This window comes from Melanotaenia boesemani, chromosome 2 (assembly GCF_017639745.1).
Source record: "Melanotaenia boesemani isolate fMelBoe1 chromosome 2, fMelBoe1.pri, whole genome shotgun sequence".
Lineage (NCBI taxonomy): Eukaryota > Metazoa > Chordata > Actinopteri > Atheriniformes > Melanotaeniidae > Melanotaenia > Melanotaenia boesemani.
The window spans coordinates 36,601,826-36,628,470 of NC_055683.1; the positions used below are offsets into that span (position 1 = coordinate 36,601,826).

General features: G+C 40.0%; 1 protein-coding gene across 1 annotated transcript in view; it reads left to right on the top strand.

Annotated features, from left to right (window-relative positions):
• Window positions 1–19,286, top strand: part of grin2ca (glutamate receptor, ionotropic, N-methyl D-aspartate 2Ca) — an 84,344-nt gene extending 65,058 nt beyond the window's left edge. The window contains exons 6-13 of the mRNA XM_041975721.1: window positions 4,070–4,238; window positions 9,994–10,147; window positions 10,420–10,545; window positions 12,634–12,863; window positions 14,132–14,292; window positions 14,404–14,591; window positions 16,102–16,334; window positions 17,017–19,286. Of these exons, the coding sequence (XP_041831655.1) occupies window positions 4,070–4,238; window positions 9,994–10,147; window positions 10,420–10,545; window positions 12,634–12,863; window positions 14,132–14,292; window positions 14,404–14,591; window positions 16,102–16,334; window positions 17,017–18,639 (2,884 nt within the window). The 3' untranslated portion in view covers window positions 18,640–19,286. The remainder of the gene's footprint in view (window positions 1–4,069; window positions 4,239–9,993; window positions 10,148–10,419; window positions 10,546–12,633; window positions 12,864–14,131; window positions 14,293–14,403; window positions 14,592–16,101; window positions 16,335–17,016) is intronic.
• Window positions 19,287–26,645: the final 7,359 nt, after the last annotated feature.

The following is a 26,645-nucleotide window of genomic DNA, read 5'->3' on the forward strand; positions in this document are numbered from 1 at the left end:
TGCAATTTGAACGATTTGTGCTTTTGAGGGATGTGAAAGTAACACCAGACTGAGTCGCCACAGCTTGCCAGAGCCTGCCGGAGCTATTGCTGTAGGCCAGCGCTAACGACTCAGACGGATACGGGTCAGGACTACCTTGTTCTTTTGTAGCTGAGGAGATTCTGGAGGGGAAAGTCTTCCACCTCAAAGATCGCTCTGTGGCGTAGGTGCTTTGTGAATCTGTATCTTTCCATCTTGCTAGTGGGCAATGAGCTGTTGTCTGTCACTCATTCTGCCTACGTATTTCCAACCATCCCACTCTCCACCCCCTGATCACCCCACCCCTCAAACCCCAACCCTTTTTCAAAATAGAATAGAATAGAATAGAAATACTTTATTAATCCCTTCGGAGAGCCCTCAGGGAAATTTGGGTACCAGTAGCAATACAACACCAACAGTAAAGCAGGACAAGCACAAGACACAATATATACAGGTACAAAGCAAAATAGAGGCAAATAAAATGCAATAAATATAACAATAATAACAATAAGATAAGTTGTAATAAGTAAAATTTGGTAGTGGGTAGAGTCGTGCAAAAAGTAGGGGCGAAGTTACACTTTCAGTGAAGTCAGTGAGCTGGTGGAGCCATGGTAGTGGAGTAGTTCACGTCTCTCCTTGTAACCTTGATTTTTCCTGCATCATCACATTAATGAAACATTTCTGAGATATGCCACAGTGCAGATCCTTATTTGTCCTTTTTTTGAAAGGTAAAAAATTAGGTTCTATTTTGTATAGGCTTGGCCATATTTTTTTTTTTTTTTTTTATTGTTTTCGTGTGCATGTGCAGCACTGAAAACTAGTCCACGTCCACCTACTGGGTGTGCCCCACCTCGGCCTCTAATATAAATTGAGACGATACTGGACAATTGGCTCCCATTTGTCTTCAGCCTGCACAGCACCTGGAAGACTAGTCACTACATCCAGCAAGATTGAAGAAAATGTCCAGCGGGTTCATGGTCTCCCGGACTGGCTACACCCTCAGCTTCGCCCTGTATGATAAATGTGAAGGCTGTCTCAGCCAGCGGCGCGTCCAGTTGGTCCTGACTTTTCAGGCCACCTGTCTGTTCTGTGAGCTGCTCACTCTGGAGGAGAAGCAGCGCTGAGTGAAGCTCTTCACCTTAACAGCCGAGGACTTTTCTACTGCAACAGGGGACATTTTCCCGCCCCTGAGGACTACATGGTGGACAAAGTCAAAGACTTTTTTTTTGCTAGGCGTGAGATCGGATAACCCTGTCCTTCTCTGTGGTTTTCAAGACTCCAGGCCTGCTCCCGACTGACCGAGCCAGGCATCATGTCAGGTGAACACCCCAATACACCCAGATTTTCCACCCCCGGAGCAACCTCTCTCCTGGCTATAGGCGAGCTGCTGTGTGAGCTGCCTGACATCATCCAGAAGTTGCAGCCTTCAAAAATCTGGCTGTTCCGCCTGTGCAGGCTCCTCCCTCCCTGGATGACATGGCACTTGGAACACTCTGTCTGGCGTGACCATCTGGCCCCGTTTTCCGGCCATCACAGCCTACTAGTCTGGAGCAGTAGCCAAACCCGGGAAGCTGAGGGCGCCTATTTCCATGTACACTCTTATCACCAAGGTGGAAGGTTTCGCCGAGCCCATACCATCAGCCTGTTCACAGTCTTCAGAGTTAAGGCTGCAAGACAAGTCGGACAACAGCCCTGCCCCCCCTTATCTGAGGGCCAGCTGATGGCTTCTGTTCACAACAGTGTGCCTTCCAAGCAAACAACATTGCTCTTCACAGCCCGCCCTCCTCTCTGATCACGCTGAAGATGTCACTGACGCCGCCAGCGCTATTTTGAATTTGTGTGCAGCAACCATGGTGGCTATGGCCGTATTGCAGCGTGGCAGTACCTCATCCACAGAAACATCTGGCTGCACCTGTCCTCCCCTGTTCAAAAGGAGTTCAGGAAGGAGCCGGATGTTTGGACATCATCTGCAGTCTCTTCTGGAACACATTGAGCCTTGAAATCGGGTTCCACTAAAGTTTCTCTCCATGAAGACTGCTGCTGGCTCTGACATCTGCAAGAGAGTCAGACAATCAGCTCTCTCTGTGGCTCCTTACTGTGTTAGCATTCAAGGAGATGGCAGCTCAGCAGTGCCAACCCAGGAACCTAAAAGATATCGCCAGTTCTTTCAGATCCAGGGTGATCACACTGGATGGATTTTATCCTCCTACCCACAGGTCAGAGGAGGATGCATGTTTTCATTTGCTCTGCGCAGTGTGCGCACTGTCTTGCTACGTGGCTGCATTTCATCGCTCTCAGAGTCTGTTTGTACACTACAGAAAAGCTCTCAGGGTGAGCCTGTCTGCCCAGCGCCTGTCACACTGGCTGTGTGAAGGCATGTTCCAGGCTTATGTTTCCTCTGGATCGGATCCTCCAGAAGGTCTCAATCCTCCACCAGAGGGATTTCATCCTCCACAGCTTTGAATGGAGGAATGACAGTGGACGAAATTAGTTACCCAGCTTCATGGTCTTCATCGTGCTCGTTTATTCGCTTTTATCTGCGAGATGTCTCCAGTGTCTCTCTGAGCCACTGTTTTATTAGAGTGAAAAATGTGCTTCTCCGGTCTCATCTCAATTTATACTCGAGGCCGAGGTGAGGCCCACCAGTAGGTGGGCGTGGACTAAAAGTTTTCAGTACTAGCAATACTAGCAATAGCCTTAAAGGGCGAAACCTATACTCATAGAAGCTGGGGTTACAGTTCATAAAACGACTTTATATGATGACAATTACCTTAACTTTGGTTTTAGGAGATGATTCAGCCAGAATGCATAATTTAAGAAGAGAAGCTGAGAAGCAGCTAATGAAACCATAAAATCAAGCAAGGTTTGCAACACAAGGCAGGCGGGGGCTCCACAGCTTTTTGGAAGTTGCATGAAGGGGGTCCTCAAGGAAAATAAGTTGGGAACCACTGGTTTAAATTGTGATTTCATGGTTTATTTATCAGTTTTCCCAAGAAAAACATACAGACATCTTCCCACAGACACATTTGGCATTATACCCAAAACATCCATTTTGATGCAACTGGCAGCAGAGTTGTAGCATGGCCTTGAACCTGGCAGCTGGTGAGACAGGGGATGTTGGGGCCATTGTGTTTACTTACGGTCTGCAGTAGCAGCCTAATTTTCCTCTAAAGTGTTATTTTCTGTTTGTTGTGGTTCTGCTCTGCTTACTTGCTGCCTTGCCTGTTTGTCTCGTTGACTCCTTGTCCGTGATGTGTGGGTGCAGTGTCCATTAGACTGAGGGTTTGGAGGAGGTTAGGGGTGATCTGTCATTAGAGCTCTCTGCACTGTACCCCATGCCTCACTAGGTCCCTTACCTCATCAGCCCACACCTGACGTACTATAGATAGTTGTTCATTTTGACAGTAAATTTAATGGTGAATATCTTCCTTGTGGAAGAGGACAGATTGAGTCAAAATTTACTTTTGTTTGACTGAACTGAGAATGTACTTGTGATCATTCAATAATTCTTGTTAGATGAACATTATGAAATAATAATGCTGTAAATGTGTCTAGAAATGTCCTGCATTAAATGTACTTAATTTTTTGGGATAATGTGAAATTGTGTCCAGTACCCACAATTTTGTGTAAATATGAAGCTCTATGACTGTTTAGAAACTGTTGTTTATAGTTAAGTTGCTGTCATCCAATCAAGATAATCCAGCAAAAAGTTTCACTTCCTTATATCATTGTTTGTGATTTGTTTTGGTGGACCCAGCTGTCTGTCCATCTGTTGGGACTGTGACATAATACACAAGCCTGGGGAGTAGCTCCATGTCTCCCTCCTATAACCCTCCTGTTTTCTGATGTCACACCCCCAGCTTTGATGTCAAAGACGCAGCTGGTCCCTCTGGTCTCACTTCATACCAAGTTCTTTAATTTACATTTGGTTTTATGATAATTATGAGAACTTTAAATTAACAGAAATCTGCAGTACAATGTAAAAAAGCCACCTGATGCAGAGCAGATGTAAAAAATTTCTACCTTCTATTTTCCTCTGTTTATATTTCAGGATTGTAGGTCACACTGAGCCGTACACCAAACTGTGCTGTAAAGGCTTCTGCATAGACATCCTGAAGAAACTGTCCCGCACCATAAAGTTCTCCTATGACCTCTACCTGGTGACCAACGGCAAGCACGGAAAACTGGTCAGAGGAATTTGGAATGGAATGATTGGAGAGGTATGTAGTAGCAAGTCTGACATGGCAGCTTTACCGTCAAGATCATGAAACATCAGTTCTCTGTTATCACTGCAGCTTATCATTTTGGTCAGGAATCCGACTGTTTAAGGCCTGGTACACACAATGATTTTTTTCAATCCTATGAGATTTTTTGTCTGGTCGAGACCTCACACATGAAGATAAAAAAATCAGTTTTGATTGTACTGTGTGTGGTGTGCTCCGAAAATCTAATCGCAGAACAACACAGACATTACGATGCTGTCTAGCAACTCATCTACAATCTAGTCCTCCGAGCCGAACAAACGTCAGAACGTAGAAGAAGAACCATAGCAACAACCGGCAAAAAACAAAGAAGAAGAAGAAACACCCAGCCTGGAAGAGGATATATAGGATGAGGGAATGGTGGTGGTCTTGGGACTATTGTTAACAGAAAAAGCCAGAAATGATAAAAATAACAGACTGGAGATGGCATGCACATGGACTTTAATTCCTTGTTTCTGATTGGCTACATTCCGTACTACTTCACCATCCACACAGTCACAATGCACGAGTCGTCTGCGTTCCTCAGAAATCAGCTCTGTAATATAGAACATGTTCAATATTCCCAATTGTCGGCCACAACCCGTTTCGGAGCGGATTATCGGGACAAATTGGCTCATAACACACCACAGACCAAATAATGATTGGACAGGGAAATCTCACGATGATCGGGCGTTTGCCGTGCGAGGTCGGGAAGAGGCAGAATCGGGACATAAACAGCCCAAAAATCGTTATGTGTGTACCAGGCCTAATTCATCTCCATTACAACTACTTCAGTATCTGTACGCCCAGCGCTCAATACACACAAGTGATTATGCACTCTTCCTACTGATAATCCCACAAATCTGAAATTTTAAAGGACACTTCTTTAAATTTTCTACTGCATTCAGAGATATGTTAGAGACCAGGACTACAGAGTCTGAAAGCACTTAGAGGCAACGCGATGTTCACATTTCATTTTAAAGACTTCAAAGATAATTTAGACCCTTTTGTTTCAAAATTATGAGGATCAAGACACTTTCCAGCAGGACAGACTCATGCAGTGTGTGTGGCTGTGATTTAAGGAATAAAGGAACGTTGTGTTATTTTATCCACTGCTCTTGTTGTGGTGCAGCATTGCCAGAAACCTAGTTTACCAACCTGACCTCCAACTTCAAACAGGAAACGCTTGTGAAGCACAACAGCAGCAAATTTGTAGGGACAGGATGCACTGATGGTATTTCAGCAGGTTTCCCAGCAACACTTTAATCCATCTGCGGAAGACGCTGAGAGAAAATGCCAGATCCCCAACTCCGGTCCTCAAGATCCTGCAGAGTTTTGATGTTTTCCTTGCCTCAACACACCTGATAAATACCTCAATAGCAAGACTTGCGCAGAGATCCATTTAATTTGAATCAGGTGTGTTGCAGCAGGGAAACATCTAATGCTTGCAGGATAGTGGGCACTGAGGACCAGGGTTGGGGATCACTGTTCTAAAAGATTGTGAAGGAACAGCTGCTATCCAATAAACGGATCAAGCGTTAAAACAATAGCTCCAGTAGCTTGTGTAGAAGATATTCAAAATAAATCAGCTCTTTACAGTGGTTTTGGTGCAATTGTGCAATTATTTAATTATATTTGTATTTATTTTTATCTCCATTAGCTGGTGGAGTACATCTATTCTATTGTTTCTTCATCCATGCTTAGCACCAGTATTTAAAAACTTATCAGCCTGACATTATTTACCTTATTTAAATGACAGCACGTCCTTTGTGACTCTACAACACTAGTTCCCAAACTTCCTCTGCAGGGCCCAACTTTTCATCGACAACAGTAATGTCAAGCCCCCCTGATCCCACTACCACATGCACCCTGATATTCACAAAGTAACATACAAAGAAATGTCACATGAAATAGTCTTTAGCTTATTGGCTGCTTCTTCATTAACTATAGCTAAAACCACATTAGTGGCAGAAGGAATTGCCAATTCCAAGAGGCATTTTAAACCAGGAAACTCTGCATTCTACTTCAGGAGAGACTTTGATGAGTCGGATGCAGCTTTAATAAAAACAACTCTGCTATATACGCCAGTTGAGTAGTTTATTTCCAAAGTAATCAATATGCTTTTCTTTGTGTTCAGGATGAGAATTCCCCAAGTGGTGTTGTAACTTCTTTGGTTTTATACTGTGAGATGCTGATACTTTGAGACATACAGCACACTGTGGTCTCTCTCTTCCTTACCCCCCATTGACCATTTCTATTACTTGACCACAACCTGGTCAAGTCTAGGGCAAAACATACCTCATATTTTCTTGTCTATTTTGGTAGTTGCAATGTCTGTCCTTGATTTATCATCATTTTCCCATTGGTACTTTTGCTAGCAGTGCAAAAACTTTGTTTTATTTAGCCTTGCTGCATCCTCCCAGTTTAACCACATGTGCACACGCACGTGAGCATACTCCCACCAGCTGACAGGCAGAGAGCGTATGTGGGAAAATCTGTGGTTTAAATATCCAATAATAACCAGGCTTCACTTATTTACCCTCCATCCCACCAATAAAACTGACGTAGCATAATTTGATCGTAGTTTACCTTTTATAGCTGTTCACCAACATTTCTGTTCTATCGTAACAAACTGTGGTCCAGCCTCTAAACTTTTGTCTCATTAAAAGAGAAAAAAGGTTCAAAACAGAAACTAAAGAAGTAGCATAATATTAATTACAAAAAAATGGAAGCAAACTGAAAAAAAAACTAAAATATATGGAGTGTTTTTATTCTCATTCAATTTAATGACACGGTTGCAATGCTCAACAAACCAGATCTTTCCCTGTGATACAAATTAAATGGCTCTGTACATAATAACGATTACTGAAATAAGAATACAAGCCTCTTTGTAAAAATGAAGAAATAAAGATAAAAGATGCTTCCCCATGAATGAGTAAACAAACGAATACCAAGGTTGCGGTGTTGTGTAAAGGAGTGACGGATGTACACGAAGGGGGACAAAGTGTGAATAATCTACAGTCAGATTGCCTTTAGCTGGCCCTCCTCCTGCAGAGGTGAGGGAAACAACATTAGCTGGCCTCCACTCCACACACTCCTTTTCAAAAACAGCAAGGCCATTGTGCTCAATGAGGCATCAGCTTCCGTAGGAGCGCTAATGGCTTGTATGAGGCAGGGTGTCTGGACTGTAAATCCACAGGCTTTCCATCAGCATGACAGAGAGGAGTGTGTTAAGGCAGAGAAGGCTCAAAACCAGTCCCAGTGGAGCTTAAACTTACTGTGGTAGTCTAAGATGTTCAAGCACAAGTAAAAATAACACCGCCTCTTTTGAGATATGAATCATGTGACTAAATATTTAAAGTGTAAGCAACTTGGAAATATGGCCTCCAATTTTTCAGTGTAATTATTTTTAAATCTTAATTATCATATATTCAACGAAACAGCAAGCAAATCATACAAATTTGTGTGTAGAACTAAGAAGGTAACTTACTTAACTTGATTACAAAAAATTCTTGTTGCAAATTATTTACTTTGTTGCTTCATTTAACCCTTACTGCCTACCTCAAGAAATGATGGGCGGGAAAAAATTATATTAAGTCTTCACCTGGCCCTTTAACAAAACGTTAAAAAAAGAAAAAAGAAACTAATTTGTATATATGTGCTTGCAAATGAGTTTTGTTACTGTGGTGCAAATGGCACCCACCAGGGGGCAGAAGACAATTATTAACAGGGTTTTGAGCAAATGTTTAACCATAAAGTACATCTCAGAAACTGCATCAAATATTACATGCACTTCGTTAAATAGTACAAGGAGATATATTCCACTAAGGGTCCAGAGTGGGAAACTCTTCCTATGCAATTATTTGATTAACTGAGAACTGAGAATAATTTAAATACTGAAATTTTCCATCAATTAATAGATCATATACTTAACCTGTCACTTTCACTCACTCCAAAAAGCTCCAAAAAAACAAACATTACAGGGTTTTGTGTAATATACAGGGTTAATACACATGGCGCATCGGAACATCAAAATTAAAGCTGCCATGCCTTTAGATTTTATTTTTTCCCAGATGTTATAAATGTAAATTATACTGCATGATTTGCACACATTTACGGACCATATCAAGAGTGAAACTGTACTGAGCAAATGTGGCAGTGCTCTGCAAAAACAACTAGTATTTAAAATCACAGTAACTAGCAAAAGGAATTTCAGCGTTTCACCTACATTGACTCAGCTGCCACGGCTATACTGTTAGCGCCACGCCTTCAAAATACCAAGAATTAAGTCGTTTCACATGAACGTCAAAATGTCGTAATAGTGCGCATGTGCACGGTAAACACGAGTGAGTGATACATGATAGGTGATATGAGTAAATTAGGAGGCATTTCTGCATTGCAAGAGAAAAACACAGTATTTGCAAGCTGAGAATCACCCTGGTGAGAGCCCATTAATACACTGTGAGCACATATGTGGACCGATGTCCTCACAACGGCGATCAATTCTCAATTCTGTCTCTGCACGCTCGGTTAAACAGTCCTCACTCGCTCAACTGCTGGAGTTTTGAGACTCCAGAGGTGGAGACTGTGGCTGACGTGTGACGTGTCTTATCTTCTGATTGGTCGGTTTCTGCCCATCAACAATGAACTTCTCTAAAATGTTGTCAACACGTGTAAATAACGCAGGGATTTGCCATATGTGTAAAGGGGCGATTCCACTGAATCCTTGGGAATCTAGACCACATTAGACCAGCTCCTGATAAAAAAACGACATCTTCAAATCCGAACTGAGCGACAGGCAGGAGTAGGCCAAGAGTCAGGTGAAGAACAGTGTGACACAGGTGAGGTAGAGAAAGCAGGAGAGTCCGGTGGAGCAGGGGAGACGAGTGGCGTAGAATACAATAAAATGACATATTTAACTTAATAGATGTACATATTGTTGAATTCTAATTTGTTGTTGTTTATGGTGCCTGTTTGATTAGTTTATGTCAATAATAAAAAAAAGCACTGGCATCAGTTACAGGAAGAGTGACAGTAAGATTGGTATATGGTGTGTTTGATCTGTGTTAATAATAATAAAGAAAAGTGGTGTTTGTTGTTTGCATGTGACCTTTTCAGATTTGGAATTTTATTTCTTCAGTTTCATATATATATATATACAAGAATATGTCTGTTAATTATAACCATGTCATACCACACCATCATCACAGGAGTTTAACACTACAATTTAAAAAACAGAAGAAATAGAAAATACATTTTTTAAATTGGTGACCCACTGCATTTCACAGGGACCCACTCAAATTGTCACCTGTGGGTCACAGGAACTCACTACATTTAAAAACATCAACATCACTGCATGTGTTGTTTCAGATGACGAACACTTTAATATACATAGAATTTGCAGAAATTCTGCAAAGTAGGAAGGAAGATGAAGATGTTTTTATTTTTACTAATTTTCACATTATTTCTCTAAATTAAATTCCCTTTAGGCTTTTTTAAGATATGGAGATACTGTGGGGGAATGGGAACCACAGGCGTACACATGGAAAAAACAAAACAAACAAACAAAAAAAAACACTTGAAAACATTATGCTCTGGGATAAAGAGGAAATATAACATTCTTAAGTGTATCACCACCAAGAAAAGAGGTCGAGTACGTTTACTTCACTGATAAATCATCTTAAAAGGTCAAACGTTTATCCAACAACCAACTTCTGACTTCCTTCCTCCACAGGTGTTCTACAAACGGGCAGACATGGCCATCGGCTCACTGACCATCAATGAGGAGCGTTCAGAGATTATTGACTTTTCTGTGCCATTTGTGGAGACTGGGATCAGTGTGATGGTGGCGAGAAGTAACGGGACTGTTTCCCCATCTGCGTTTTTAGGTGAGAATGTCTACTGAATGCATTTTGCTTCAGTTTAACATAAAACTTATCGGTGCAAAGGGATGGCCTTGTGGCTCAATGACACACCGAGATAGCATCTCGGTGCAGCGGTTCATTCAGTTTCTGAAGGTTCCCTTTTGTTAGATATCCCTCCTCAGTAATTCTTCCTATCACTCTTTTCGTTAGAATAGAGGCTAAATTTGTATTCATCAATACAATTCATACAAATGTGTTTTATAATCAATTTTACATTGTGCTCCCTCTCCCTGCAGAACCTTACAGTCCAGCAGTCTGGGTGATGATGTTCGTCATGTGTCTGACCGTCGTGGCCATCACCGTCTTTGTCTTTGAATACTGCAGTCCCGTTGGGTATAACCGCAGCCTGGTCAGTGCCAAAGGTAAGCCAACACGGAGCTTTAGTGACACGTGGGTTTAACTGACTACTTGACATGCCTAACTAATGTTATGCTCAATACTGTATTCTTGTTCATAACAAATGTTTAAATCAAATTAAAGTAAACTTTTTAATTTGTTTGTCAAGGTTTAAAATAAAAAACATGAATATTTATATTACACCATGTCACCTAAGAAAAGCCGCCTGCACACCTGTTATTCACTGGACGGACACGCGTTACTGGAATATAAATAAAATAATAAAATAAAGTACAAAGCTACCCAAGCAAAAATTTGATATACACTTACAACCTTAAAATAAACATTAAAAATCTTAATATATTATTTCTTTTTAGGTTTTAATATGCACATAATTACTATGTTTGCATGATATTGTGTTATCATGCTGACAAAGGCACTTAAATCAAATTAATTGAAATACCTGCAGAGTTAAACTTACAGGCAGGTGCAATACTGTACCTCTTACACCACAATCTTTAGGGGACTTTAGAGAGCATGTGGTATCCAAGCCCATTTACACTGGTCACATATTGGATCAATAGCTGTTAAACTGAGATAGTGCGGTTTCATTTCAGAGCCATGTGGTCTGTAAAATCCTTCAAAGAAGGAAGCAAATGGGCAAGATCGTGGCTTGCCTATCGATCTTTGTTAAATGTCATTTTGTGCAATATTTTATCATATATAATAGTTAGAACAATGTCAAAAAAGGACATGCTCTTGAATTGGATTTTAGAATGTAACTGAGTATTATCTGAACCAAGTAATCTGACAGACAGGCGGCTGTTTTACCGTAATTGTCTGTTATTGTCTTTCATGATGTATTCTGCACAGCAGTTTGATTTTAGTTTGAGGATCTTTATTGGAAAAAGCAAACCGAAGATGTTCCAATTTTTATTTAAAAAAATTACATAGACAAAATGGGTAACCTGCCAGCTAATCAAATTTCAGTGCCAAATATCCAGTAGCTCTGACTGATAAAGGGGGGAAATAAAAGAAAAAACTGCAGGAACTATGAGCAATACACAACACTGAAAAAATATATGGGATAGGCACATGGAAGAAACATTTGACTTATCCAAGCTGCAAGAAAATATCAGATATAAACAAAATAAAGAGGCAGAATTAATAAAACCGGTATTAATCATTCATTTATTGACAAATATTTACTCAGCATTTGTTGTAATAAAAAATTGGTTTGTGATTTTTTTTAAGCCAAAAATCTATTTTATCCACTATCATAACTGAGTATTTGATTAATTATTTAATGCCCTTGAAGATAAAATTAGTAAATATTTAATAATTTAATAGTAACTTAGTAAAATTAGTAGGTTTCTGACTGCTGGCTAAAAAAAATAATTAAAAAAATATATAATTAAAGATGCACTACGCACTTTTCCAACCTTAAAGCTCTGCACTCCTGACTCTTTTTTTCTTACATTTTATTTTGAACTAAAAATAAAAAACAAAGTGAATATTTGTTACAGAAAAAAAATTGTGAGGTTTTACTATAATGTGTGAAGGATTTCAGTATAATATATGAGAGGTTTCAGTATAATGTGTGAATGACTTAAATTTCTCGTGTCTGTGAGAGGGTAATTCTGAATAATGTCTCAAACGGCCCCTCATACACTAGCACGTGGATATAAACGCACCAGCCATTTTGAACGCGTACCGTGGCTGATTCAGCAAAGACATGCAAGAAGACAATATTGGAAAAGAAAACTAAAAGAAAGGGAATTTGGGACAGAGAAAGAGATTAGACTATAGTAAAGATAAGACTGTTTTTTACTGGCTGGAGAGGTCTTACAGTACGGGTAGAAAGAAAAATGGATGCAGAATTCGCTGACAAAAGGGGAGACTGATCTCCAAATATTCTGTCGTGCGTTTTTATTAATGGCCTGATGCTGGAATAAATTCTTATAGATCATCAAAATAGTTTCCTGCTGCAGAATTTGATTAGAGGCACCTGACCGAAAAAATGAAATAAAAAAATAAATAAGTAAACCATCCCACATTGTTGACCATGTAAATACTAACTCTGCCTTGTCAACTCTTGGCCTCATTCATTTTAGATCCAGGAGGTCCCACTTTCACCATTGGGAAGTCTGTATGGTTGCTGTGGGGAATTGTCTTCAACAACTCCGTCCCCATAGAGAATCCAAAGGGCACCACCAGTAAGATCATGGTCCTAGTCTGGGCTTTCTTTGCCGTCATCTTCCTGGCTTCCTACACAGCAAACCTGGCTGCCTTCATGATCCAGGAGCAATACATCGACACAGTCTCTGGACTGAGTGACAAAAAGGTGCAGACCCTCATCACTAACGGTGCTGTGTGCGGTGTCCTGTTGAATGTACAGCTTAGGAAAACACAAAGCATTCTGGGACTATTCTGGGTTTGTAAACAATATGTGGCAGAGTTACAAATAATTCACAAATGGCAAAGTCATTGCCTCGACTTAACACTATGCTTTAAAAACATATAGTGAAAATGAATTACAAAGACTCTGGAATAGGATGTCAGTGGAAAGTATATGACATTTTATACAAGGGATTAACTGGGCAGATGCTGAATGTAATATCCTGGTATTATCTTATGCATATTTGTCCTGCCCCGCGGATGTGTTACATAGGCATATTTGATGAGGAAAGCCATGTTAAACTATTAGTAGAAAAAAAGATATGTAGTCTTTGCTCTGAGGCAACTGAAGGGAGTAAAAGAGGTATTTGAGGACAAGAGCAAACTGTTTGCTGCTCATTATGATCCTAGAAAAGTCATTTTTAAATGATCTTTTCATTACACCAGCTCTATAATGTCGTAAAAGAAACAAGAGCATTTTTACTGTTACTCAATATCATTCTGCATCACAGCATTGCAGTTTGTCCAGTAAAGTGACCTCAAGTTTTTCTCTATCCAAGAGAAACACTGACATTTCCCTGTAAGGATCCCGTTCTGGTTCTGTAGAGGTTCGAGCTTTCCTTTCTCATGTTCTTTTTACACTTGAGCTTACATTGTCCCTTATGTATTTGAAGTTTTTGCATTAGGAAATGAAAAAAATCTAGTTACTGTATTCTCACCCATCTTGCTTCAGTTCCGTGAAGATAATTAAATGCATACAGTACTGCCAAAAGCAAAAAAAAAAAAAAAAGGATGAAAGAAAGTTTGGATTGCTCTTGGCATTATGTCCTGGACACCAGCTTAATATATATGTTTGTGGAGTATGATGTTTAAAAAACCAGAACAAGAAGCCTGCGGGATAGCTTTCATTTGAGCTCTGGCTAAAAACCAAATGCTGACATGGTTCATGTCACTGTAGTAGTGTCTGAAAGCTTTTAATCTGTGCCTTTCAGCTTCTATGGCACTTCTAAATGACAGAAGAGTCCTGTAGTGAAATCACAAATCATTAGGGTAACAACGCAAAGTGAATTTCATCATGTGCACATACATCATGGCTTATCACACTAATATTTTTTATCTAAATGATGGAGGGTGGTTTTTATTCAGTTACATGAGCAGAATGTCAATAACAGATCACGATTGTTACTGTAACTCTTCTTCCATCTCTCTCAACAGTTTCAAAAGCCACAGGAGCAGTATCCTCCGTTCCGCTTTGGTACAGTCCCAAATGGCAGCACAGAGCGCAACATAAGGAGTAACTACCCCGAGATGCACTCCCACATGGTCAAATACAACCAGAAGGGAGTAGAGGATGCCCTTAACAGCCTCAAAACAGGGTACGTGCCTGCCAAGAGTCATATACAGTATGTGCACACACACAGTGGAAGCAAAAAGCCAAGTGAAACAGTTCTGTGATTTGACAAAGACTCCTTTCTTTGCCCTGCTAGGAAACTGGATGCTTTTATCTATGATGCTGCTGTGCTGAATTACATGGCTGGCAAAGATGAAGGCTGCAAGCTAGTGACTATTGGCAGTGGGAAAGTGTTTGCTACTACTGGTTATGGTATCGCCCTACAGAAGGATTCACGCTGGAAACGACCCATCGACCTGGCCCTGCTGCAGTTCCTGGCTGATGGTAAAGTATTTGAAGTGTTTCCATCCACTTGAATACCAATGACAACAGGAATGAAAATGACACATATATTGTAGTATTATGACACAATAAAAGCCACCAGACCCATAAAAAGAAAGCAACCAGAAACTGATGTAAATATTGATTAGAAAACATTATTATAGCAGCATCTATCTGCTATAAAGGCATGTCAATAACACCCAAGTCTGAAGAGATTATTCTGGTAAACTAAGCTCCTTATGACAAAGCCTGCTCACCTTTGGCAGAATATGCAATAGTTGGTAAGAGGGATAATAATGCACATTAATATTATCACGACGTACACAATGCTATCACATTACTTAGACCCTAGGAAAGTCATGTGATTTAGAATGAGTACCATTTATTTTTGTAATGTCGTGTTCAGACAAAAACAAAAATAAGCAACCGAAGACAAGTCACTGATGATGCTCATTCATTGCACATCATGCAACAAATGACTGATTTAAAGGTGAGGCATGTAACAAAATAATCAAAGGTAAAGGACAGAAAGATTTAATTTTATTAAAAACTACGTTTCTATTTGTATGTAATCACGTTGCTTAAATAACTTGTGTTTTATTCTCTTAGAATGGCCCTTCTCATGGGTCCCCATAGATGGCTGCTGCCATATTTGTACCATCATTTTTACTATGTTGTCTCTGAATGGACAAACAATTTTGTGTCTGAAGGTTTAAAACTGCAGTACCGGCTTTGTCTGTGCCAGAGCACAGTTTGGATAAGTAACACCTTAAAAGAACCACAGAAGACGTCAGTAGAAGACTGTAGGGCAGTCATTGCTACACCTGAGGCCACTTAATCCACTCACATGTCTGGAAGGATTTTGGCCACTGACAGCCACCGTACATTCATAGGTGTGCTTGGCATTTGAAGCAACTGCCATGTGCATCTTTATCACTTGACATCAGTAATTCTAACACAATGTGCCTTTAAGTCGTAAACAGGAGTAGTGGAACAAATACGTGAGCTGATACGTACTAAACATTAAAAATAAAACTGGTAGGTTTTGGGCAGACTCAAGCATTATCATTGGGATAATTGTTGTTAAATCACTATTATTATAATTTATTCATGTATCTATGTATTTCACCTCCTGGATGAGTTGTATTTAGACACACTCATCACATCACACACTTTACACTTGAATCTTGCTCCACTATGTTGTGTTTTGTTCCTTTTCTTTGTCACTTAAACCCCATCTTGTCATGTATGTCTTGCATGTTAATTTATTTTTTTTAAACACAACAATTAATAACAGGGCTCGAAACTGCTGCTTGAACAAGATTTTTAATTTTCAAAGTCAACAGCAGAAGAGCTGACATAGTGAGATGCACCTGTTATTTCAGAGAATTTCAGCATCCTCTCCAAATGAATCTCTTTACTGATTGAAAGATTTTCTATTACTTGCTCAAAGACCAGATTAAACTAATACAACACAAATAGGGCTTAAATCTCTATTCTGTCTTGCTCCTAGGTGACACACAAAAGCTACAGACTGTCTGGCTAACAGGCATCTGCCGTAACGAAAAGAAAGAGGTCATGAGCAGCAAGTTGGACATCGACAACATGGCAGGAGTTTTCTACATGCTGCTTGTTGCTATGGGCCTGAGTCTGCTGGTTTTTGCCTGGGAACATCTACTCTATTGGAAACTTCGACATTCAGTCAGAAAATCAGAGCGACTGGACTTCCTCCTGGCTATCAGTAGAGTAAGTAATCCTCAAAAATGAAAGGGGTTTATTTACTGCAATATACAGTTTCTGGACTTAATGCAATATTTAAACTGTAAGTGCAGCAGTGTGGGTAGTAGTAAAGCTCCCTTTGAGGACTGGAAATGTATTCAGTTAAATCACAAGACAGCTACAATAGGTCAAGGCAACAAGAAAAATAAAATAAAATGAGCTTACAGCAATCAAACGACTTCATGGATATTTCCTGAAATGACGTGATGGTCATGATGCCTGAGAAACTGAATTTAAATTGCTCCATTAAAAACCATCTCTGCATCAAGAGTGGTAAAAGATGAGATTACGCATTCCAAAGCCATTCACAATTTGAAAGTAAAATAAAGCTGGCGGGGGTAAAAAATAGAGAAAATAATATGTTATGTGCAAGATCAGCAACTCACATTTATATGCCTGAGGTTTTTTACATGCTGTGTGAAAACAGCAGTTTCATCACGGAGACAGAAGAGCATCTCTCGCTACAAAAGCTGATTTCTGTAGGACTGCTTTCACCGCATTTGCTTGTAAAGTAAGAACTGAATGTGAATTTACCAAACCCCTGCTACAAAACATTAATGTAATTTTTGAGCGTTAAGTAGATTGCTGGTTAATTCTGGTATCTGATGAAGCATATAGATTATGACTCTACTTTTCAATCTCTTTGCAGGGCATCTACAGCTGCTTTAATGGAGTAGAGCAAACTGACCGCAATGGAAGCATGCAAAGTCCAGACATCACTACCAACTATTCACAAGCCAATATGCTTAAGATGCTGAAGACAGCCAAGGACATGGTGTCCTCTGCCAGAGTGGATAACTCTCTTGACAGTGCCACCAAAACAATCGAGAACTGGAGTAGACGTGGAGCTGACAATGTGCGAGCTGGCCTGCCACCCAGAGTTACAACCACAGACATGACCCATGGCCGTCTGCCCTACATCTCAAGCATCACAGACAACCACTCACCGTACCCTCAGAGGGCCATTACACCTACGTTTCCAGTTCATTATGGGGACACTTCTACACAACCCCTCCTGGAAAAGCCCAGAGTGGTAACCCGGCCCACACCACTCCGATACACACTGCCCACCCGCAGCAGCCAGCAGCTGCTGGAGAGAACTCTGCCCATCTCCAGCCTGAGCAGCCCACACATTGCCATCAGGGACCCTACACCCTCTGGTTCTTCAAATCCACACCCAAGCAGCAGGCTCTACGTGGAGAACCCGGCCAGGCACTCTTCATCCCCGTTTGTACCTTACAGGGAGTTCCAGGTACCTGACATCTACGTGGAGCACAAAGGACCCCTAAGGAGAAAGTTCAGCTACCCTCCTGACTGTGTCAGTCGGAGAAGGAGGTCCTTCAGCTACGTGTTTGATGCCGCAGACCCCAGAGTGAGAAGTGACTACGATGAACCTCGATCTTGCTTTGCTGAGTTGAGGGCCAACCACCTCCTGAACAACCACGGCCCTGATGCAGCTGCCGTGGCCTGCACTGCAGGACACTACCCTGGTGGTAGCGCCAGCTGCAACTCCTGTATGAAGCCCTACCTGGAGCCGGAAATGGATGACATCCCACTACTGGGAAAGGACAAACTAAACCGTCGCGCCTCATTCCTCAAAGCCACATGGGGCAACGATAGAATCCATCAAGTAGATGAGACAAAGCCCTCCACATCCACAGCTCCCTCCACCCGAGCAGACATGCCTGACCTGTTTCCGCGGGTGGTGGGACCCAACCCAAAGCCTCACAAGCTGTACGGCAGTCTGGGGCACAACCTAACCTGCTACCCCATGGCGGCTGAGCCTGCCTACTTGGACCCAGCTCATATGGGTTCCTATCCCTATAAGCAAAAGCTCAAATACTCCGAGTCCACCCGGCTGCCCTCTTACAGAGAGGCAATCCTGCAGAATGCTGCTGCCCTGCGTCGCTCCTCCTCAACAGTGGTGCACAGACATTACTCCACCTACCTGAACTCATACACAGACTTACCAGTGTACGTGGGGCCACTGGCACAAGGACCATCCCAGTTCTATAATGGTTCAAAGGACATGTGCCACCTGTTTCCCTGTACCAGCCACTGCCCAGATAATGCAGCAATGCTGCCTCGTATGAGTGACAGGCCGGTGGTTTACAACAACAGTGTGTTTGGAGCTTATGATGGTTTAGGAAAGAGGGACAACCTGCTTTCTGGGGGCAGAGAGCGGAGGCAGGTGTTGGTTGCACGAAGAGTCAACAGTCCCTATGTGCCAAAGCCCTGGGGCAGGGTATCCAGCCTGGAGTCTGAGGTCTGAATCTCTTTACTTCACTGACTGAGCCCCTGTGAGGAGGGGAATGCCTGGAGGCTCTCCCCTCAGCCTCTGGTCAAAGCAAAAATTTTACTTTACACCAATAGTGTATTTGAGAGTGTTTACTCTTAATTATCAGTGCAATAACATTCTGGCCAGCAAAATTTTAAGAAGAAGACACTCAAAAGCAAATTACTGCTGGGACTTTGTAAGCCAAACTTATAATACTACTTAAAAAAAATAATAAAAAAAGGAAATGATAAGTATTTAATACATAAGAATTTAACCTGTTGTTATTTAAAGGATTTTTAATGCTGTGTTGGTTTGTGAAAGAATTCTGGGAGACAATATACTGTAGCCTCTCATTCTGATTACAACTTAATACTATTTTTTCCCCTGAAGTCATTTCCGTACCTACCATGTCAACTGACTAAATTATTCAGAGTATTTTGTGATCAAAGCACTGATGTCTTCCGCAATTTTTTCAAAGTCCCCGACTTTGGGTGAACCATTGCTCTGAGACTTTCTGATCATTAATGTAATCTCATTGCACTTTTAAAAACGGGAAACGCATATAAAGTATGATGTGTATTTCCATTGTTACACTACCCTTTAATAAAGAAAAAGGCCATCTGAAGGGCCTTTTGGAATCACCCCTTAGTCCTCTTCATCTACATGCTCTAACGTAGAATAATTCATGAATATTTTTCTCCACTTGTGTTCCATTATATAGACAACCTATCAATCATTTTACGGTGTCAGCTCACATAAATCACCATAAGAACACGTTACACTTCCAGAATGATAATGTCCATTTTCTGACATTGTGTTTTAACAAATTATCTCCAAACTTATCTCAGGGAAAGTTTTATACTGAAACTAAACAGTATAAATCCAAACAAACCAGTCCACCTGGTGAGAAGCTGTATGAATCATGTCTGTTATGATCTGATCAATATTAATCTGCAAATACTAATGGAACAAATCAACGTCTAAAGACTTAGCATCTTTGATTTTCCAGGAAGCCCAAAAAAAAAGATTAAACAAATTTAACCCATAGAAATAAACATCATAGTCAGCATTTGTATCCAATCACTGTACAAATCAACTGCACACAATTATTGCAGTAAAAGTGGTGAATACCAAGCAAGAAAAAAAAATTGGCTGTAGCTTAGCCACAAGAAAAACTTCTGACAAATAAAACCAAACATTTTTTCAAACACATTCTCACTTACCAAATAAACCAAAATCCTATATGCCAAACCAAAACAAACTCACAAAATACCTGTTAGCATGACCAGGAAACAGTTGTTAATGCTTCCAAGCAATAAAAACACCCAGTTCTCTTTAAACCTGAACGCAAACAACACAAAACCAAAACTACTCATGAAAGCTGCTCGAATATGGCAAAAATTATTTATTTATTTAAACTAAGATCTCAATTATTTACCAAAATTGTTCATTATACATTTTAATATTATATATATATATATATATATATATATATATAGCCATTTAGCTGGGTAGCCATTTTGTCTGTGGTAACACAGACTAGTTCCTTTCCTCCAGGTCCCACGTAGCTTTTGTTTTTTCTCAGACTAGCAGCTATGTTCTGCCTGGTGTGATCTGGAAAGAATGAGTCTGGAGACATTTTCTTTTCACGTTGAAATCCACGTCAACTAAATGTAGCGTGAGATTAATATGCGGCTCTATGGTGCGGCTTGAACACAGGCCAGTAGCAGTGGCGTAATTGAACTGTAGCCACGTCATTCACAACACCCTCACCACACTCATCATGCAGGGCAGGGAGAGACACTCCACTAAAATGGTGACGAGATGGCAAGTGGTACCATCTCTCCAAAGTGTTGATGAGTTTCTTAAATCCTGGGTTGTTCAGTGTTAACTGAGCACTGGTCTTTGGCGAGAAAAAAAGTTATGTTTGTTTATAACGTTTGTTATCTCTTAGTGTTTCTGGGAGCTGGTGGATTATTTAGTCACAACTCTTCAGTCTAACTTGAGGTGTTGGCAACTCTTCAGTTAAATTAAACCAAAGCAGTTGGAGCTGTAGGAAAAGTCTGCAGCAGCAGAGCGCTACAATGCCAGTGACACTCGATTTGCAACTAAAAACAGCACAAGAATAAACTGCGAAGGAGCAAAAAAAATGGATCATTTCATTTTTATGATTGTTGAAAACCTAGGGCTGGGTACCGAACTTTGGTTCTCTTATGGCACCGACCAAAATGCTTCGATACTATCCAGTATCAAAACATGACTTGTCTTCCGGTGCCAAGTTTCAGTGCCGTAAGAGTTAATCACGCAATATCAAGAGCTGATAATGTTGCTGGTGATTGGCTGTAACGTTACACGTGGTTGAGGCTTGCAGGAAAAATGATTATGTGGTTACGCCCACAAACAGGGTGCGCGAGAACCTGTGTTGTGAGCCACAACGTGTCCTCAAAGCAGCTAAAAAATGCCTCAGAGGTCGAAAGTGTGGCTCCATTTTAGCAAGATTGATGCCAATAGTACACAGTGCAATATTTGCAAAAAGAATATTGTTACTAAGTCCGGCAACGCGACCAATTTGATGAAGCATCTGAACGTGCATGGAATCAATTTCAGAGCAGAAAGTTGCTCCGTGTTTGGCTGCAAGAAGAGTGATCTGCATCCGTCGTCCTCTCAGCATTCAAGCCTGCGTGTGGATGTTGCCGAGCCCGAGTGGCCTCCATCAAAACCTGCACCCGTTTCATCCGAATGTACTGTCGACGGCACTGTGTCTGGGATTTCAACAGGTAAGTTTACATCCAGCAAAACTCGGTCAACCGCGGTGACGTAAAACGAGATCCATATAACGTTAACTGTACTGTTTTAGCTTTAGTTTATGGCTACGTAGCTAGCTAAAACAAAAGCTAACAAATAAATGACAGTAACTGATATTAGCTTGTTTAAATGTGGTTTTCTATGGGGTCGGCTGTTTAAAGAGCTCATTTATCGTTTACTGTTATGTTGTTTCTAATTATTCTTATGCACTGAAAAGGATGTTAATTACATTTATGTTAGAAAGCTGCTTCGAGTGGAAGCTAAAACTAAAACATTTGTTAATAATGTGTAATATCATTTTCATTTAGTTAAAACTGATTTTATAAAGTTGATATTGAAAAAAGTATTGTTAAGGAACTGGTATTGAAGTGAAGGTATCAGTATTGGTACCAGTATTGAACATTTTTTAACGATACCCAGCCCTATGAAAACCCAAATCGTAATTGAGATTACAATTAGATTAATAGTCCAGCCCTGATACCCATAACTAATGCAACTCAGTATGTCCTCAATTTATCTGATCAAAGCAAAGATCAGCAGCGTGAAAGAACTATGACAACATAAAAAAAAGCTCTCTAGATATTAATTTAAAACAGAAACATAAGAGAAAAAACAAAAGAGAAACATTTCATATGGCATGTAGAATTCTCACACAAAATTCAAGTCGTTTTTACAGTTTTGAGTAAATGTGATCAGCTTTTCAGCTAAGACAAACAATAAGCCTCTCAGCATTAGCAGAGGACACTTACCTTTCCAAAGACGTGATGTTCAGGAACTAAGACACCGTTCCAAGCTGCAAGGACAGAAAACACATCAACAGTCACACTTCTGTATTAAAACATGATCATGTAAAGATACTGAAGATTATATCAATAAAGCAACATACAACATTAGAGAGGGATCCAGTCAGCAAAAAGGAAATAAAACTCTCAGACAATATAAAGTTAAATGGAAGCAAAACCAACAAGCCCCTAAAACTTTTACAAACTACAGCAGAATGTAGTGATGTCTGCACAAATCAACATTATTAATAAAAACTGGCCAAAACAAGACATACAAGTACTGCACTTCCTGAAAAGTAATAGAAACGAAAATGACAAACACAAACATAAAACACAAGGTCTAGTTTGTTGTAGTTTTCCCAAGACGAGCGACAGGCACCAGCAGAACGTACCACCTGGATTATTCTTCAAAATGCTCCATGTGTCCTGTTCAACATACCAAAACAATAAGCCCCGAGTTTGATATAAACAGCTGCCTGCTTTCTGGTTTAACCCAAGCCTGAGTTTATGTTATATATACACATACATATATATAAATATCGATAAATTTTCAGAAATATTCCATGGGATATTAAGCAGGGGGATTTTGGAAATATATGTTTTGAGTCTTCAGGCAATTTTTGGCACTTAATATGCTGCTGCATTTTTGTAGCATTCTTTACGCATGTCTTTGCACAATATTTACACACATACAAAGACTTTCCCTCAACATTAGTTTGTGTGAAATGCCTCCACACACCGGATGGCAAACGTGACATTTTTCTGTAAAATAAGAAAATAAAGCTTTTATAAACACTAATGCAACAGCATGAACAGACATCTACCTAACAACTGGGGTTTTCTTTAAAATATTTTACAATTGATGTATAAAACAAATTTACCCCATAATATTATGAAAACCTAGTTGACTTTATGTAGTTGCAAGCTCAAGTGTGGCCTCAGTACTCCAGGGTGGAACAAATCACCTGTTCATGTGATGGACGAATGCACAGTGCATGTAGGGGGCGTGGCTTCAAAAAACCCTGCACTAAGCAGTGTGCATGTGATTGAATGGCATAGATATTCAACTGTGCTTGCTTTAAATCTGGTTGTTTAGCCAAGATTATGCTACAATATATTTTCCTTAACTATATTTAAGTTCCCTGTTAAGTGCATGAACTTAAATTTGGTAAATTTCAAGTTAATTTCCATTAATTTTCCAAACTTTGAAAATTATAATGTCTCATTATGAGTCTTTTTTAATTAACAGCTGATCGAGGGGCTGACAAAAGACACGCGCAGAAGTTTCACATTAAACCATAAGAGCCCGACGTGACATATTTGTCACACACAGTTTCTGAGACGTTTTGCTTCAATTTATGGTATAAACTTTGCTCAAATCCTGTTGAACACAATCTGATACTTGTCTGTCCCCTAATAGATACCCAGAGGCAGAAAACCATATTATAATATTTTAATGTTTCACATGGTAATAAATGGTAGACCTCCCCCACCCAAAAAAAAGTAAATTTTTTTTGTTACATTTTGTTAAAGGGCCAAATAAAGACCTCATATTTTTAAAAATAGGCTTTTCTTACCATGCTGTCATGGGTTGAGCCTTAACGGGTTAAACATGAATGCCCATAAAGACACAGGGTGTGTCCCAAAGCGCACACTTCTATACTTCGAACACTACATTTAAGTGCTTAGTGCGCTGACACAGAAATTTCAGTAAAAACTAAGTGCACTGAAAGTACCCGGATGCTGCCCTAAACTCGGCCAAAAATCTAGTGCGAAACGATGGACACTACACGCACTAAATGGACGCCATCTTGCTGACGTAGCGGAAGGGGAGGGACTTTCAACCAGTTTTTCAGAGCTGGCAGCCACCGACTCAGCGGTACCGATGCAGGTGGAGGCTGTTTTCTACTGTTGTAAGTATGAAGATATTTGATCATAATTCTAATATAAACTGCAGCAGGCTTCTTATCTCTTCTATCCCTGATGACAGTTATGGATCTGATCATTTGTTGTTGGCTGCAGTAGAGTTAGCAACGTAAATGTTAGCAGTTTTATAGTCGATTTCGCGGATGTAGATGGGCTATAAGTGTTAAAAAAGATTAATGCTATAGGTTCTGTATGTTTATTCATGATTGTTGAACCTCCAGATTAAGCACTGCGGGGTCTCTGGCGTAAACGAAATGGTCCTTGATCTGAAAACTGATTAGGAAACACCGCTGGTTAGAGAACCGGTCCGTTTCGATGGTACCGCTGACGAAGCCGTAGCTGATTGTACATCACTTTAGATAAGCATCTGCGAAGTACCCATAAAGTACATAATAATGTTTGCTTTTATATAACCTGTCATTCTGTGTTCACCATAGGTCAATGTGGCATCAAACTACCGAGCCAGCAGTGGCACTGAGGCATTTACCACCTGCGGGCCAGGACGCTGCTGTGGAGAAGAGGAAGCGGCAAGAGAGAAATGTTTTAATAAAAAGTTTAAATAAAATGTTTTCTGCATCCCTGTTTTAGCGTCTTCATTACTGTATTTCATATTTTAAATGATGATTTCTAGTATAATCAGTTTTCTGTTGCAGACATGAACGGTATCGGTGTAAACACCAATGAAAACAAATGTATAATGTAACATACTTTAATTCAGTTAAGATATCTTTGTTTATTTAAAAGCTGTTTTTTAGTGTTTTAAATTGCACTTTATACTAACAAGTATGGGGAAGACATGCAAAGACACATGAACGTGTGCTGATGGTTTCTATTATCAACTGAGATAGATTAATACAGTGGAGGCCACGGTTCTTTGTTTCACTAACGAGGCCTTTTAAAAGGCATTTAATAGCATAAAAGTATGATGACATGCAAACACGTATGTTAACGTGATTTTGGAAGAAAAAAAAAGTATATTAACAGAGCGGCGCTGCTAAGCTGGTACGTCACTACCGGTAAGTGCAAAACATTAGTGCACAATTTGGATCAGGACTAACTCACGATAGTGTGCACTACAGAAGGTAGTGCTTAGTGCGCACTACGCACTACCTTCCAGTGCACTCATGTAAGTGCGCGGTTTGAGACACACCCACAGACTCCTGCTGTAATCCGCGCCGCCGTCGCGCACAGAGCGTTTAGTGGAGGATGAATTTGAACGGACCATAAACTTTTTTCTTGTTCTTGCAGCCTCAAAAATGTTAGCAAATAGACTTTACGTTATATGGATCCATTCATTCAATATAATTTATATTTGTAACATATTCTAAAAAAATAACCTTTCTAAAAGGCATGGCGGCTTTTATTTAACCGTATTTACATGCAGCAGGAACCCTGAGTTGGGCTTCATGTAGTCAACCTTTCGAAGGAATTAACTAAATAGACTCGACACATTTCACAAAGCTTTGTCACACCATGATTAGTATTAGCATACTGTACATATAATTGGAAACTTTTTAAAATGTCCATACTTTGTTAAAGAACAGCCTCAAACATGCCACATAAAACCTTATTATAAATTTTACTAAGAAAAGTTCTGTTTCACTTGCAAATGATACTTTTTGCATTTTGGTAAAAAAAAAAAAAAAATACAGTAAAATAAATTTTGGACAGCTACTGGTTTTGTAAACACCAAAACACTCGTGCTATTGATCTTATTTAAGCTTAATTACTTGTTGTCACAGTCTCAACAATTTGTGGCGTGGCCTTATTACCCGACAGGTGTATCACGTTAAGCTGCGGCAAATAATAAATAAATGCCAACTCATCAAATCATTAAAACTACAGAAATATACATTCTGTTCTCCCTACATAAAGCAAAAGCCATTCAGATGTAATAGGCAAGAAAAAAACGTCCTTTCAGGTAATTATTGGTACAGAAAATGAATCATATTCTGTACGGACATATTTTAGCTAACCTAGCCGTTAGCCAGCTAGTCGCATACGTCGCTGTTTGTTTACCAATTAATGCATTTATTCAAACAACAGTTTTTCCGGGCCGCAAGGCAGTTATTTTCACATATGCATTACAAAAAACATGAGGAAAAACTTACCTTTATCCTCAAAAGTAACTTCTGTGAGAAGCATTGCAGGTGAATCCTGACACACCGAAGCAGCAAATTGAGCTGCACCGACCTCCAGATGCACGCAGCGGCGCTCGTGCTGAATCCGTGCTCGCTGCAGCCAGATGGAAAAACTTGTGGCAAAAATTAATTTAATTTAATTTAATTTAATTTAATTTAATTATTTGAGTTCGTTGGAAAACGTCATGGTTTGGACACAGATATCTGAAAGGCTACTTAGGAAAAAGTGATCCCTGCAATTTGAATCCGAGCCACTAAAACCACAGATGCTGAATTGTGTTTTAGATATTAAATATACAATTTCTTCTTCTCAGAGTTTTACACAGAGACTATATATAATTTCAGA